Source organism: Psittacula echo (genome assembly GCF_963264785.1).
Source record: "Psittacula echo genome assembly, chromosome: 2".
Classification (NCBI taxonomy): domain Eukaryota; kingdom Metazoa; phylum Chordata; class Aves; order Psittaciformes; family Psittacidae; genus Psittacula; species Psittacula echo.
In genome coordinates this window covers 154,366,851-154,383,570 of record NC_137737.1, presented here as the reverse complement: position 1 = coordinate 154,383,570, position 16,720 = coordinate 154,366,851, and the positions used below count along the sequence as shown (strand labels likewise).

At 38.2% G+C, this 16,720-nt stretch overlaps 1 protein-coding gene across 1 annotated transcript in view; it reads right to left on the bottom strand.

The window, feature by feature from the left end:
• The window catches only part of KHDRBS3 (KH RNA binding domain containing, signal transduction associated 3), a gene marked incomplete at both ends in the record, with an annotated part of 85,186 nt that overhangs the window by 11,984 nt on the left and 56,482 nt on the right, over positions 1–16,720 (bottom strand). Inside the window, one exon of the mRNA XM_080610764.1 lies at positions 6,642–6,724. Within this exon, the coding sequence (XP_080466890.1) occupies positions 6,642–6,724 (83 nt within the window). The remainder of the gene's footprint in view (positions 1–6,641; positions 6,725–16,720) is intronic.

The window sequence follows — 16,720 nt, the reverse complement described above, 5'->3', positions numbered from 1 at the left end:
CAGAGTACTAGCCATGTGCACTACCTCCAGGAATCAAACTGCTGTGGATTGATTTGATTTACAAGTAAGAGCACAAAATACAAACAGCTACTAGCAGTAAAATTGAGACAATTACATCTTGAAAAGCTACAGTAACAGACACTGCTTTGCATATAATGCATATTTATACATCCTGGAAATGCATGATTGCTGACAAACCTAACAATGTAAATTTAAAACACTGAGCATCACAAACAAAGTGTTAGCAATTAACTTTCAAATACCAATAGCAACATCTCCATATGCCAATTTCAAATCCATACTCTCAGCTCTTTATGAAAATCCTCCTCCTATAAACAGCAATGTCACCATCTTTCGTATGGCTGCTAAGCAGTTTCAGAACACACCTGAAAATTTGAGCTCCTAATGGAAAACGAAGGTTTTGCCAAGAACTAAATACTGGGAATCAACTTCCCTCAAAACTGAAGGACATAAAACCAGGGATTTAAAGATTTGACGGATTTCAGCAAACCAATTTAGTTCTATTATTTAGGCATCAGTTGAACAACAGCCACTGCTAGATTTCAAGGTGGTTTAATTCTCTTTTCAACCTGATATCCAGTTACTTAGTTCTTATGTATGTATCACAAGCTACAAAACTCAACCTTGCAAACCATGGGGTCTTCGTGCATAGTTTTTGAAGGAATTTAATGGCTTAAATCAGTCACTGCTAAAACGAACAGTAAAGAATGCAGCCTCACAGCATGGTGTGCACAACACTGCATTTTCAACATGCTTAGGAATTACCATGTAGGTAGTTATCTTTTTATGCTTTTAGATAAATGAGCTGAAATAAAGTCGCAGCATGTTCTTCTCACTCCCAGGCATATTAAGCAATAAACAGAATAAATTAGAGGCACCGAATAAACATAGGTATACTAAAGAGAAGATGCCAATTCCCTCAACTCAGATTAGCTTGACCAGGTGGCTCTAAGGCTTACAGGCTACTTGCAATCATTTGAGTGTATCACATTTTGGTATGATTTGAGATGGTAGCAATTAGTGTTAGGTATGCAAGACCAGCAACTGAGAAACAGTGTTTAAGCCAATGGCACAGTGGTGGTTGCCAAGAGAAATCTATAGCATTAACAGGCAAATGTGGACAACAGAAAACATTGCAGGAAGCTTTAGACAAAGCCAGCAATTGCCTTGAGTACTCAATCTTTCCCCTTTTATATCACTGTTTAGATTAAGTTCTGCAACAGAATAAAGGTGAGATTGCCCTGACTGAAGATATAAAACAGTTTTACTGTTATAGTTTAACACAAAATGACATTACTATGACACTACTGAAGGACTTGCCCCTAAACAGACACAGGCATATAGTTGTACATAGTATTCCTCTTATAGTCAAGAACTGCTGATGTATGTTGTATGCAAAAAACCAATGAAGCTAGACAAAAGCTTTTTGTCTCTCTCTAGGAAAAATATCAAGTTTTAAATGCTCACAGACAAGCTTAAAGAAGTTACTTGAAACTTCTGAGTGCCATGAAGCAGACAGATGGGACTCTCTCCGCTTCCTTTTTTGTACTACAGTAACTGTGTTAGCCATTCTCTTTTGATAGTAAACTTAAAAGCACACAGTAAACCTTCAGTGCTGTTGGAGAGGTAACAAACCCAGCCCCCTTTCTCAGCAACCCTGTCACATAATCCGAATTTCAGTAACAAAACTCATTCTCTGGCATGTTAACTCTCTGCAGCATCTGTCACTGCTATGAACGGTTGATCATAAGTACCTCTGTAGTCATCTCAATGCTATTAAGCAGATGGCAGCGCTAAATCCGAATGATGTAGTACATCTCCCTGGTGGACTTTGTTTCCATACACTACCATTATTCTACAATTCCTCAGTGATAAATCTTATGTATTCTAGAGAACATTAAACACTGAACTGACAGTGACAATTGATTTATTACTATCCATTTCCCTTCACTGTATTATTGTCTTTGCACACACTAGTGTGGATCATGTGTGGAGCCAGCAAGGGACAAAACCACTTTTGCTCAATTTGAAACATATTTCAAAGACTTAAATAGATTCATTTTTCTTCATGCTGAAAATGTTTAAACTTATCTACAAATTTAAATGAAGACCCAACTAAATGCTCCTGTTTCCTCCACAATACTCTTCAATTCTACTATGAAAGTTCACAGATCTAGCATTAACATCAGGCCATTAACACACTACTTTCTGCAGTAAATCCAAGTAAAGAATTACAGGTCTAGACAGACTTGGGGAAGTCCTTTAAGAGTCAGCTAGCATGTGAAAGTATGCATACAAGCTGGTGAGGAAAGCTGACAAGTCTACATGCATCTGACATAGGCAATCATCAGCACTAGGAATCACAAGTATGGTCTTTCACACTTATGTTAGACCACAAATCGCAGAATTCCAAGAAAGTCTGTTGTACAATTGCCCATGTTAAAGTATTACATGTGTATATGGAAGAAGGTTTATGGAAGAATTGCTGACTGCATGTGAAATCTGCCCTGCACGACTGTAACATTGTCTGACCTTGCTGCTCTCCTTAGCTAGGCATTGAGTATCAACCATAAATGATAACAGCTTTTGACAGCTCTATTATGGTAAAACTGTCTCAGCTACTCTACAATCATAGAATACCAGGTTGGAAGGGAGCTCACGGATCATCTGGTCCAATCTACCTTGGCAAAGCATGATCTACACTAGGTGCCCTAGCACTCTGTCCAGCTCAATCTTCAGTGTCCAACACTGGGGAATCCACCACTTCCCTGAGAAGGTAATTCCAATGGCTGATTGTTCCCATTGTGAAAATTTTCCACTGCCCAAACCAGAATCTCCCCAGGAGTAACTTGTGCTCATCATCCCTTGTCTTTTCCATGTGACTCCATGTAAAAAAGGAGTCTCCATCTCCTTTGTAGCCACCATTTAAATACTGGAACATGGCGATCAGGTCTCCGCTAAGTGTTTGCTACCCTTTGGTTTTTAGAATTTGAGAACTATTTTGTTTTCTGCTATTATAACAATATTGAAAGCCCAGCTGATGAACCATCCCACTTTATCCTGGTATAAATATCTAGCAATCCTCTGCAAAATACTATACACAATTTAATTACATCTCTTCTAAAAATAAATCAGTTAAGATGTTTAGTCAAGCTTAGTACAGCTCCAAGGGATATTTTGAAGTCTTTTTGTCCATGAAAAATACTTCTGTTAAAAGACATCCTCTCTTTGAGGCTTTGTTGCACAAAAACAACTGTGGGCAAGAAAATGCTTTAGAGGAAAACAATTTTTTATAGGATTACAAGGCATTAAGATAGATGAGAACTTGGAGAACACTCTGATGTTTCTCTCCCTATTAGTGCTGTGATAGGTTTTATCTGAAGCGTCAGATTGCCACGCTTAAGCAAGAATAATGTCTCACACAACATCAAATAAAATACCATTAAACTTTTAAGTAAACATTACTTGGTAGCAGCAAGCAGTTGGGTTGTAGAAAGGAAGTCTTTGTAGAGGCATACGAAGTCCCGACTACCGCAATGCACACAGAAATAGAGTTTGCTGGTTTTTATATCTGAACATATCACCCATCCTAGTGAATAAGATTCGGTTGTTTCCAGGAGATATACTGGAAATGGCAAAATTACAAACAATAAAGGAGGGTCATGCTTGTTGTACTGAACAGTCAAAGTTGAAGAATATATTCCTGTACACAGATATCATAGATGTACTGTAATGCAATGGCATCTTATACATTTAGAAGATTTCTAGAGATATTTCCAATTCTATTGAAATTTTCCACCTTTAACAGAAGAATCAGTATCAGCAAAAGCTTTTAAACAAAAATGAGTACTTCAGCTGTCTTTATCACACATGCATTGTACACAATGCACACGTGTGAACATTAACAAATTTGATGAAGTGCAGGAAAAGGGTTCACATACTGAAAAGCTATTGAGAATTTGATGAGCAACCCTCTTTTCAGTTTAATAGCTCTCAAATTTCCTCTTTAATAACAATATCAATAGCACAATCTTCTAGATTAACAGTGTTTCTAGTATGTCTTGATATTAATTTCTTAGGATTACTACTTTCAACTTACAAATAAAAGTTATTTTTCACATGCTAGTCACACAAATGATATATTTTAAACATGTGAATGCCCTCTATGTGCAAATGCCTTCTCCTTCCATGCCTTATGAGGCAAAATATCCTGAATGATGTAAAGCTAAATGATAAAAACGCTTTTCCCTAATTTCCTTCATAGTAGTAAGGGCATTGCAGTGCACCTAAATGATAAATCTCTTAGCGGTTACAGAACAGCATTTTGCAATATGGGCTATTTGCTATTCAGATTCAAGATAGGAATGCTGCTCTACGTAGCTCAGATGGCTGTTTACAGTTATTACTTTCTGCCTGCCAATACAATCCCAAAAATTTTTGCCAAGCCAGAAATTATGCCAGAAAAATCAATGTCAATACCCCATGAGAAACATACAAGTGAATCATTTCTTGTTTTCTTTTACCATGCAACACTTCATAAGGTTGGGGGAATGAAGTAATCATTCAGAAGCTCATGACTTCAACACAATCTAGCAGTACAGGTATTGTGGTACAATACATATATAGGTAATTATACAGGTAAAACATAAAGAGTGATAACTTTATGATATATCTCCTTCCAGATGGTTAAGTATGTATACATAGTATATCTAAGATTACGCATACTCTTATGTACTAGTCCTTTACAAGAGCAATTTCAATTTTCAGGAGATGTGCTTTTTGCTAATTTCAGTTCAAAGGAAAATTAGTGAAAACCTTAACATGGAAAAAAAACCAGATCCAAGTAATGTTTAGTTTTGGCTCAGACAAATGACTTTGTAATGAAGTCCAAATGTTTGTGTGCAATAAACCCATTTACCAACACTAGAAGCAGTAAAACAGAACAGAATTGCCAACATAAAAGTTGAGGACTATTTTGGTAATTTTCTTTCTGGAAAAAGTCCATTACCAACAGCTGCTCTCTAGATGTAACATTCTACAGAGCCTCATGTTTTGCAGGTCCTACATTGCTGCTTTCTTAAGTCATATTATTCTTATTTGGTAGCTTGCAAGACTCTGTAGGAGCCAAGTATCAGACACAAAGGTATTTTCATTCTGTTAGTTCTCAGCAATAATGACACTTTAACTCTCCACTAAGCTTTTTCATATTAAGTTACTGTATACAGGAAAATACTCATTTATAGAACAAAATTTAAGCTGGGTATATCAACACTATAGCAAAGCAGATGTCAGGTATAAACAGCTTTGTTCTCAACTTTGCTGTGAATAGTTCTGCACCATTTCAGATAAAACTACACTGTAGAAATCTTAAATATTTAGCAGAAGGTAAAACATTAAGTAGCACCTATTTATCAACATCACAATAGCCACCAGTATCATAGAATCATAGAATGGTTTGGGTTGGAAAGGACCTTAAGATCATCCAGTTCCAACCCCCCTGCCACGGGCAGGGACACCTCACACTAAACCATGTCACCCAAGGCTTTGCCCAGTCTGGCCTTGAACATTGCCAGGGATGGAGCATGCACAACTTCCTTGGGCAACATTCTAGTGCCTCACTACCCTCACAGTAAACAGCTTCCTCCTTATATCTAACCTGAATTTCCCCTGTTTCAGTTTAAACACATTCTCCCTTGTCCTATCACCCTTTCCTACTGTCATTTTCCCAGTGGGCAAAGTTTGAAGCTCCAGTCACCCCAAACCACCAAAGCAGTAATGCAGGACTATAGTATTTTAACCATTTTCTCAACATTCTTACTTCAGTCATTTAAAGTTCATTGCCATACAAGTTTCAAGAAATTCTCAATGACATTACAGAATCTGCTACTGATAAAACTAGGAATGCTTGGTCTAAGCAAAAAAGAGTGAGGATAATTTATAACTCAGTAACAGGTGCACAAAGTTCCCTTTCCAGCCATGCACATTAGAAGGACCAAACAGTGGGGATGAGCAGCCAAGCTTCTAAATGTGTCATGTGATATTTGCCATTAAGTTCAAACTATCACCTAACACAAGTAATTTGTGCTACACAGCACTTCCCCATAATTGGAACACATTAGTATTCCTTGTAATTCATGGAGTTTCCAAAGAGCAACTCTCTTTAAGGAAACAAAATGTGAAGAAAATAAATCATAAGTGCTTAAAAACACTGCTGAGAATGAAGTGGGAGAAGGAAAACACAGAGAAAGATTCGGATCAGTCACAAAGACAATTCCACAGAGGAGTAAACCAAAAGGATGCTCTCTTTTTTCTTACAGCCAAGTAAAGACAAATACAACCATGTTTAAGCAGCAAGAAAAACACAATCAGCTCTTATGTTTCAGATTTATGATTCAGCATCACTAAAACTGATTCAAGTTCTCATTTCTGTTTCTTTTTGGTCACTCAGTAACTTGACTTGTACTTATGTGATACTAGACAGAAATCTTATAAAAGGCTTGTTAGAGATAACATTTAGTGATTTTTTTCTGGTAAAGATGAAATTGAAAGAAATGGAAAGTAAAACTAACTTCCCAACTGTAGAATATTTCAAATGTAGATAACAGCAGATTAAGACTTACCTTTGTGCTTGAGTGCTATAGCTGTTATCATAGGAATCATAGGTTTGTTCATCATAAGCAGTTCCATAGCCATCATCGTACTCCTGAAATGATATAAAAGAAAGGTAGTATTAACCATAAGCACAGTCCAGAAACAAAGTAGTAGCCTAGATCTAAATAGGAAAGAATACTCTTCTGAAATGTATGCGACATGTACACCATAAAATGGCAATATCTTAATGACAGCAATAGAAACTACTCCCATTTAGGAGGCCACACACATCTAAGACTAAAGGTTTTAATTACTGGCAGTGTGCTTGGAAAAGATCTTTTTTTTGTTAACACTACCTTGTGCAGAGATAGCAAAAATACTTCACATCTCCATATACTTGAATTTAAGCTGTGTGAGCCACCAACCTTCAAGAAAGCTCAGGGGAGCATCTCAGAAATCAAAACACCTGAATAAATACTGTGTAACTGACTTATTTCTGGTCAATAAATGCAATGCTCTATATAGATTACAGATGTGAAAGAAATTCCCTAGAGATAACACTAGTAAGAATGATTGGTTTACTTCTCTGAATGCCCTCTATATAATTTCAACTTGTGGGAGGTTTGCATGCGTTAAGAAAATAAAAGCAAGCATTTCTTACTCCTCCCACATTATCCACACTATTTAAGTATCCCCTGTAGTAACACTCTTCCCAGAATAGCACTGGATTTAAATAAAGTTGAACAAGCCATTAACACCAGCTACAAGCCACACAAGTTTAAGATAAAAGCCAAGTGACAATGATACCAGGTTTTTCCCAGAGAAGAATGAACTACAGAAATCCAAAGAACTATCAGCAATATGTTTCATCTAGTAATAAATATATGGGAAGGAGAAACAATCACAGAATCACAGAATCCCAAGGGTTGGAAGGGACCTCAAAAGATCACCTAGTCCAACCCCCCTGCAAGAGCAGGGTAACCTGGAGTACATCACACAGGAACTTGTCCAGCTGGGCCTTGAATATCTCCAACGTAAGAGACTCCACAACCCCCCTGGGCAACCTGTTCCAGTGCTCTGTCACTCTCACAGTAAAGAAGGAACAATGCTTCCTTTGTACTAATTCCTAGGAAATCCTAATATCCAAATCCTATCCAAATACACCAAAGACCCCTAAATATCCATTGAGGGGTCTTGTCCAGTTTTGCCTGATGAGAATGAGTTGATGAGAAGATACTTTGAAGATATAACGACCAAGAGAAATTAAAATCGGGCATTATCATACATACAGTGTTTTCAAATTAAGTGTGTATCAAATCCTAGCAATGTAGATAGAGTCTCATGAAAGAAAAAGCTCTTTACCAGGAAAGGGAAGCTTCAAGAACCTTTCAGTGACGACAGAAAACAAAAGCTGACTAGCAGCATCAATTAGGTAGGGATGACAAATGATGCATTGTCCAACCCCAGCAAAACTCATCTCCTACATTTGTAATTGACAGCTTTCTAGACATTCTACAGCAGAAGCCAATGACATCCTCAAAACAACTGACAGGAAACTGAATTTGCAAAGAGTTTTTAGCATTTTTCCAGGAAAACCAGGCCATCTGCCCATCAGCACTGCTTCACCACCACTAGATCAGTGAGCATTATTGTTTCCAGGCAGTGTATAGTAGACGGGTGTCTATGAACATTTGCCAGTACAAATGAGTGACAGCCTATTCATAGAGCTGGAAGAAGAAATGAGGATTCTTTCAATTGTCTGTTGTAAAGAGATCCATGGATAAATAGTCCCACTTGAAAAGGAAATGCATTATTTTCTCTTTCAGTAATTCACTGTCCTGAAACTAAACATTAAAACAGAGTCCTAGTATTTTCTTTGCCCATCTGATACGGATATAGATTTTTCTTGATAAGCCATACACTGAACCCACAAAACCACTGCCTCCTGGCAGTTACTACAAACAAGCACTTTATTACTTATTGATGCAATGCACAGACATCTGTTAACAATACAGACACTGATCAACAGCAGAAGCTGTCTGAGCCAACTTACTTGCTCTGCTCCAGAACATTTACATGACATTTTCTCTCCTCTCATAAAATCTCCCAACTGTGAACCAGCCATCCCTAAGAGGAGCTCCCAGCCTTCAAACCGTGCACACCCAGCAGTGGCAACAAATGAAAGCAGAGAACTGAAATTAACCTTTTAACATGGTAGAAGAGCTTTGCCATGAAGGAATCATTGGAGATTGCTTAAGCAATCAGTCCTGTTCACATTTACTAAAAACTGATCATGAAAGAAGAGAAAGACAAACTACTCTGAAGTGACGGTGTATCTATAAACTTCTGGAAGACAAAGGAACAAAGTAAACTTGAAATAGGAAGAGCCTTAATAAGACAACTAGCAGAATAAAATAGGTTTTCATGAGGCCCATGCTGTATCAGACTTGAGTGTTTCTTGTATCAGCATTTCTCTTCCAAAGAGATGTTGCCCAGAACTCATTACTGTTCACCACTTTGTGTTAATAAACTGACTACTGCAAAAATTAAGCCCTGCATTATTACATTGTTGAAGGTGGCTTTGATGGCTTTGAAGGGTAAGATGTCTGGTTTGCAGTTTATACGTGGGACTCCTGTCACTTGGCATTAAAAAGATCAACTTGTGCTGTTGTAATTACTATAATCTGCTTAAACAGATCAACTCTTCCTTTTTATTGCTGTATTTACATTTATAAAACCAAAAAGTGCATTAAAACCACAATAAACATGAGGAACATGCTGCAAAAATCAAACAGGTTTAAAGAGCTGCTCTCAATGGCTTGTTCTGTTAAGAGATAACAGATTTTAATTCCAAAACACTTGTTTAGTGTGCACTATTCCCTTGAAGGGCCAATTAGGCAGGGACAGCTGAAGTATGTTTCAGAGCTTTCCTTGAATTATATCTGACACTATTTTCTTAGAGCATTTGAAACCTCTCTCTCAGGTTACAAATAAGGTTGGGTCAAGGCAGAATGTTTTACATTTTAGATTAAATCCACACCACTTGTGTATTTTCTTTCTGAAACAGACCTCTTGTGACTTCAATAAATGATTTAGTATCTGGGTGAAATATCCTTGGCTAACTTAAGCTAACTTAAATTAAAAATATGATGTTTACACATATATAATGAAAGCGGACAAGACAGAACCTAAATATGGCTATCTGGTACTAAAGTACACACCACAGCTTCACCGACAAGTGTTGTTACACAGGTTTCTTGGTATAATACAAGAATGACATCATAAGATTATTTTAACGGGATCTTTCCTGCTGATTTTTTAGGATGTTTCAGGTATTTATAAAGGAATTCACTTTTGTATTTAAAGCTGTAGTCTTTTATCTGGATGACATCATTTGTGTTCCTACTATTACCAAATGCATACGATGGACTTCCCTTTCTACTCCAATTACCGAAGTCTACAAATAGCTCTTCCTAAAAGTACTTCATACACAAAATTTACTGGTGAAGCTGAATTTCCTCTCCTGCTCAAAAAAAAAAAAACCCAGAGCCCAAGCAAGATCATATTCTCATCCCATGAATGGGAGCATTTTGTTATTCATTATTCTACTTTTCAGACTAACCTAGAAAACTAAATCTCATCAGATTTAGTCTGATCAAGAGCCAAGTGTGCTGTACAGTTTGTGCTTACAACAGAAATGTAGAACAAAGTGACCTGAAAATGCTGAAGTCCTCTTAAACTACAGGTATTTCCCACACAACATATAAAACATCAGCAAGGAAGATAAAGAGCCATTGAACTGACCTTTTCATTTCAGTCTTAAGAGTCTTCCCCCAAAGTAACAGAAGAGGTAGAATTACAAGACATCCTCTGAAAATATTAAGCTATTCTGTAAAACCTCAAACTGTATTAACACCAATATTAAAGCCAGCCTGTAAGCCAGAATTCTACGTTTCCTCTTAAAGAAAGCTTCTGCCTGCAGTGGTGTCATTGACAATGCCTGCAGTTGATATAAATCCACAGAGCAGCACTGGTAACAGTAATTGTTTAGTGGGAAGTGCAGAAATTTTTCATGAACAGAACCAAAGGCAATGTGTAAATATGCACCCTTCAAATACATTAAATACTAAGTTACTAGCGCTAGTCAGAAGATGATAAAAGCAATGAAAGCAATCTTTGCTAAAACCTCTGCAATACCCAAATCATTATAAATCATGCTAAGCCTTGCTCATCAATGTTTCTTTCCAATAATTAAGTACTCTAAACATAGCCTTGTTCATGGGGAATAGGAAATAGTGGCTTTAAATTATAATCTCCTGACAGTGACAATGACAGACTGGTGTTTGGGCCCTTTTTAGGGGAGATTAACAATGTTCTGAAGAGAACAAGCCAGAATCAGAAAGAAAGAAGAGGGCAAAAAGTTCGTTTTAACAAAAAGGCCATTTGTAGTGCTGGAAAACAAATCCTGAAAACAATAAGAAATCAATTTTCCGGCTCTCCCCAACTAAAGAAATCCATCCAAGGGAAAAAAAATAAGGCTGTTATCACTACAACTAAAAGGTTGTTTCTTTTCCTCATCATTCTCTGAAATTAATACTTACACCAGTACTTTATCACAATACTAGAGGAATGACTTCTTTTTAGAAAGACTACTACACTCAAAATGCTTGTGCAGAGATTAGCTTGGAGAAAGAACATGAGATGCCATCAATGCAGTGAAATGAAGTGGGCTTTTTGGTAAATTACAATTGTAAAGGGAACAGCCGTTTGTTGTGTAGAAATAACATCTCCCCATCATTTAATCAACAGGGAATATGGGGCAATCAAAACAAATATGGGCAGCTAAAGTCTGAGTGATAACATTAAGGACATTAGCAGGAAACACGCACAGACTGTAAGCTCTCATTTTGTGCATTTTCATCTGTTTTCATCTAGAAGGAGCCTAGTGCATATTCAAGAAGAACAAATACGGTGTTCCTGGAATGAGAGATGTACATTTACATCTTTCATGCACCTCAAAAAACAACCTGGAAGAGTTGCTAATGAACACAGCAACAACATTTAAATCAAGCTAAAACCAGGTCAAAACAATTCTGTCTTCCAATATACAACAGCAAGCAGTGTCAGTATCAGGAGGACAACTCATGCTCATTCAAAAATACTAAGTCAGAATATGGTCAGCTTAGATAAGCAGCTTAAACTAAGATTCAATATGTACATTTTAAATGCACATTGTAGGTGAACTTTCAACTTTGAGATAGCCAGCTGGAAAAGCTTTTCAGCCCTTCCTCCAAAGTATTCTACTGTTTCCACAACCAAAGTCACCTGAGTTCCCCCAAAAATGTAGGTTTTCCGTTTTTCTTTCCATCTCATCTTGAAAACTCAGGAGAAAGCCAATGCAAAAGATTCAAACTAAACACCCCAAATTAAGGGACTTAAAGCTTTTTTGCATTTTCTTCTTGCTTGCCCTATTTAGCATGAAAAAGAACATTGGAACTGGCAAAAAAGCCAAGAAATAATGGCTTGATAACAGCTTGCTTTCCACATGTCTTACCTGAATTCATCCTGACTTTAGGAATAGTCTTCACACTCCTGAAAACCCAGAACTCAGTAAATACATTGCTTAAAAGGTGTAATACCTAAATGGAAACCACAACACTATCTACAAAGGGGAACAGAGATAGAATAGACAGAAGATTGTATCTCTCGTTCTTAGAGAATGAAGCTACCTTAAACCCTTTTCCAAACCCTCAGTTATTTTGAGTCACATTCAAAATAACTAAGCAAATAAAAGCATTTGAAATCAATGTTGCCTGTTATTAGGGATCCATCACCATTCAGAAGACCAAGACAAATTAAAACATGGTGTGACTCCTGCACAGTGAATTACAATTATACTTAAGCTTTATGCAGGGAGAACTTACATTATTTTCAAAGTCTTATGTCATCTGGACTGGCACTGCCTAATATTCTGCCACTTCAGGAAGCATTAGGGGGGTTTTATTAAGAAGTTTGGGCATATTTTATATGGTATATAAGGATTTTTGCTCTTTTTCCCCAACAGATCATTCCTTCAACATGAACAGCAAGCAAACAAACAAACACTGAGAAAAAAAAACAGTTCACCATGCCAAATGAGCGTTTTATTAACAGCTCCAAGCAGTTGCTTTCACATAATCCTAATTTTCAGGTTTCCAAAATCTAAACTAAATATGATTTCAACAAGGGAACAGGGAATTCAAACTCAGTGCTGTCAATCAAATCAGAATTAGCACTAGCTTTCTAAGAAGGTACACTAAGTAATAGGCTATAGGTTATTCAGCTGAATCGGCTCTCACCTCTAAATAGTAAGGCTCTGCATTCATTCTTTTCACTAATGCATACACACATACATCTTTAATAATAATCTCTGCATCATGTAGTTTTTTTTTCTTAGCCATTCAGTCAAAAGTTACTGGTGAACAAACTTCCCTGAAGTCTACACACCGATTTGTAAGGATTTCTTGCAATATCAAAAGGACACAAACCACTGCCCCTGACCCTGTATCCTAGGACAGTCAGTGTCCTGGTTGTCAGCACACCAGCTCCAGAGAGAACCAAGGGAACATTAATACCTGTGACATGAATTTGGACCAAGGGCCTTCCACTATACAGGAAAAATACTGAGCTTTCAATTACAAAGACATAACAGCATGTTATGGTAACGTCCTTTGGGTCATTCACATTTCTCATGGGAAACAGTATGAGCATAGTCTCATACTGTTGTAATACCTATAATATACGTATCCTACAGTATACATAGCAAAGTATAATCTTATAATACAGACTTAATATGAGAATTACAAACTTAACCTGAATTAAGTCTTAAGTACTGCTTTGTCCATCAGTGAAACAATGTATTTCAGGAAATATCCAGAAGTATATGCTTCAGGAACTATAAAGCTTAATAAATCAGCAATCCCTAAGCTTTAGGATCTTCCAGAATCAGGCAATAATTAAAGCTGGATATTAAAGAGTAGATTTTGAAGTCTACCAGTGTATTTTTTGCATCCCAATGTTCTGTCTGTCTTTCTAAGTAGCCTGGATCTGTATCTTTAAGTTAAAACATTCCTGGCATGTCATTCTAAATGGTTCATAATGTTCTTTTTCAAGTTACAATTTACTTAACATTAGAAAGGCTCCCTAAGTCTCTTACTGGTCGACATTCAATCTTAATTCAATTTCTTATTACACAAAATCTCACTGAAACATTAATTGCCAGAAATTATACACATGGGCACTGCTTTAGAAAAATCTACCACTGAGGTAACCCTTGTTTGAGCACAAGAAAACATCAAGAAAACCACCAGAAACAGAACTAAAGCTCTGCCACAACTTCCCCCCCGCCATGGAGGAACATCTAGATCACAATGCTTTCCAAGGTAGTGTTGAACGAAGTCTTGGCCATAACTTACTAGATTGACAAGCTTTGTTCTTCAGTGCAGACATTCCATGCTGCCACAGAAATGGGTATGAACCCATGTTTTAAGTCCAATTCTTAATACCTAAATATCTGATTTTGAGCTCACATAAACCTCACTTCACATTTAACACTTCTAAGCAGCCAAAACAAGACTTGACATGGCATCATCACAAGTATATTCACAGAAAATACAGAATATTTACAAAATGTTTTCCTTTGTAAAAGGAAAAAAGCAGCAAATAAAAATCTAACCTAAAAAAGCTTCAGTCCCATTGCTGTGTTACTGATTTGGAAAAAGCTTCAAGTGTTTGAAGTTGGTAAGAGAAGGACAACAGGAAGAGGCAGAGGACAGCAAACTAGACAGTAACCGAGACTGAACAGTTGTGTTCTAACCTATTTGACTGAACATTCCTTAAGTAATTGATGCTATTGAAGAGTACTGAATTGCCTGCATACTGTTAATTTTCAATAAGCAGGAAAATATGTGAAAGCTTAAACTTTCCAGCTAGCAGCTTAATACAATCCCTATTTCTTGCCTTAATGGACTAAATTGTCAACCTACAATTTCTCTACTTAGAATAATAAATAGAGAAAAACTCTCCATTAAGAGGATGATGTCCCTGAAACTATCTGGAAGTGCTTCCATAAACCTAGCAAGACCTAGCATGATCTCCCTTATCCAAGCATTGTAAAAATAATCCTGGCATGCTTCACACATCACACTAGGCTTTCTCCTGACCTGAGTGGTTGAGGAGACAGCAATGGGAGGTGTGTCAGCCTTCAGACAAAGTTTATCACACCAAACAGCAGTGAGGTTAGAACTGTGATTATAAAGCTGGCTGGTTGTAGAGACCTGATTTTTCCCTATCATCTAAGCTGATGCTACAGCTATTAAAGGGGCAATGTTCAGAGAAAATAAGGAACTGTCATTTACTGGGTTTAAAAACTTCATCATGGTACTAAGAATATGGTGAGATCCCAGGAGGAACGGGTCTTAGGGCTGAGATACATACGAGTGAGACCAGCAACAGTGGAGTGGGAAAGCTAGTTATATTGAACTGGAAAAAGGTCACAACATATCAGAGTAGCAGGAAAATCTTCACTTCTGCAGTGAAGGCCAAATCAAGCATCCAGAGTCAGCACTACAAGTATGTCAGAAAGATGTACCTCTGTGTACAGCTTTCTGCAACAGGTAAGTTCTGGACAGCTTCCCTATGGAATTCAAGCACAGGACAGCAATGGTCACCTGGTTCTGTTGATAGCAAGCCCATCTTAAATTGAAATTAATGATCTATAGCCTGTGACATGATTTCCTTATGTGAGATACTGCCTACAGAATTAACCCTTCCAAATTTTCAGAATGAAAGAAATAATCCCCTTTTCATTCTGATACTATATTTTAGAAAACAGCTTAATCCAGAAGAAGGAGAGAAATTATGATATGCATGAGGCAGAATTAAGATCCTCATAGATGTTAAAAACTTATTGGTCCCAAGGACTGTAGAAAAAAGTTAGCAAAGGGAGTGAAGGAAAAGGGAGGCTGTTCGTGAGTCAGTGTTTGTGAGTCATCTGCTGTCACAAAGTATACAGTACACTACAGAGGAAAAGGGCAAGAAGTTTGTGTGTTGAAAGCCCTGCATCATCTTTGAGATATTTGAAGCATTACAGAAGTAAATGGTTGAAGACTTCCATCCAGAATATATTTTGCTTCTTTCTCAACTTGCATGGTTTCACGTTATTTCAATGAGTACAAAGCAGAGCAGAGGCTTATAAGCCCAAAGGCATGAAAAAGTTGACCCTGGCCATACACAGGTGCCCACCAAAGCTGCTCTATCACTCCTGTCCCTCAGCTTCCCATGGCTGCAGTTCTTTATGAACTGCTCCAGCATGGGTCCCTTCCCTGGGGTGCATCCATCAGGAACAGACTGCTCCACAGCATGGGTCCATTCCATGGGGTGCATACATGAGGAACAGACTGCTCCAGCATGGGTCCCTTCCATGGGCTGTATCCATCAGGAACAGACTGCTCCAGCATGGGTCCCCTACAGAGTCACAAGTCCTGCAGCAAACCACCTCCAGTGCAGGCTCCTCTCTCCATAGGACCACAGGTCCTGCCAGAAGCCTGCTCCAGTGCAGGTTTCCCACAGTGTCACAGTGTCCTTTGGGCATCCTCCTGTTCCAGCATGGGGTCCTCCATGGGCTGCAGGTGGAACCTGCTCCACCATGGAGCTCCATGGGCTGCAGGGCACAGCCTGCCTCACCATCACATGCACCAACATCACTGTGCACATCACAGGCTGCAGAGGAATCTCTGCTACAGTGCCTGGAGCACCTCCTGCTCCTTCTGCACTGACCTCAGGGTCTGCGAAGATGTTTCTCTCTGATTCTCGCTCCCCTTTCTGGCTGCAATGGCACAGGTTCTTTCCCCTACTCCTTAAATCTGTTATCCCAGAGGTGCTACCACCATCACAGATTGGCTCAGCCTTGGCCATCAGTGTGTCTGTCTTGGAGCCAGCTGGCATTGGCCACATCAGATACAGGGAAAACTTCCGGCAGCTTCTCACAAAAGCTGTGCCTGTAGTCATCCCGCTCATCCTGCTACCAAAACCTGGCCCACACAAACCCAATACAGTTCTAAAGGCTGCT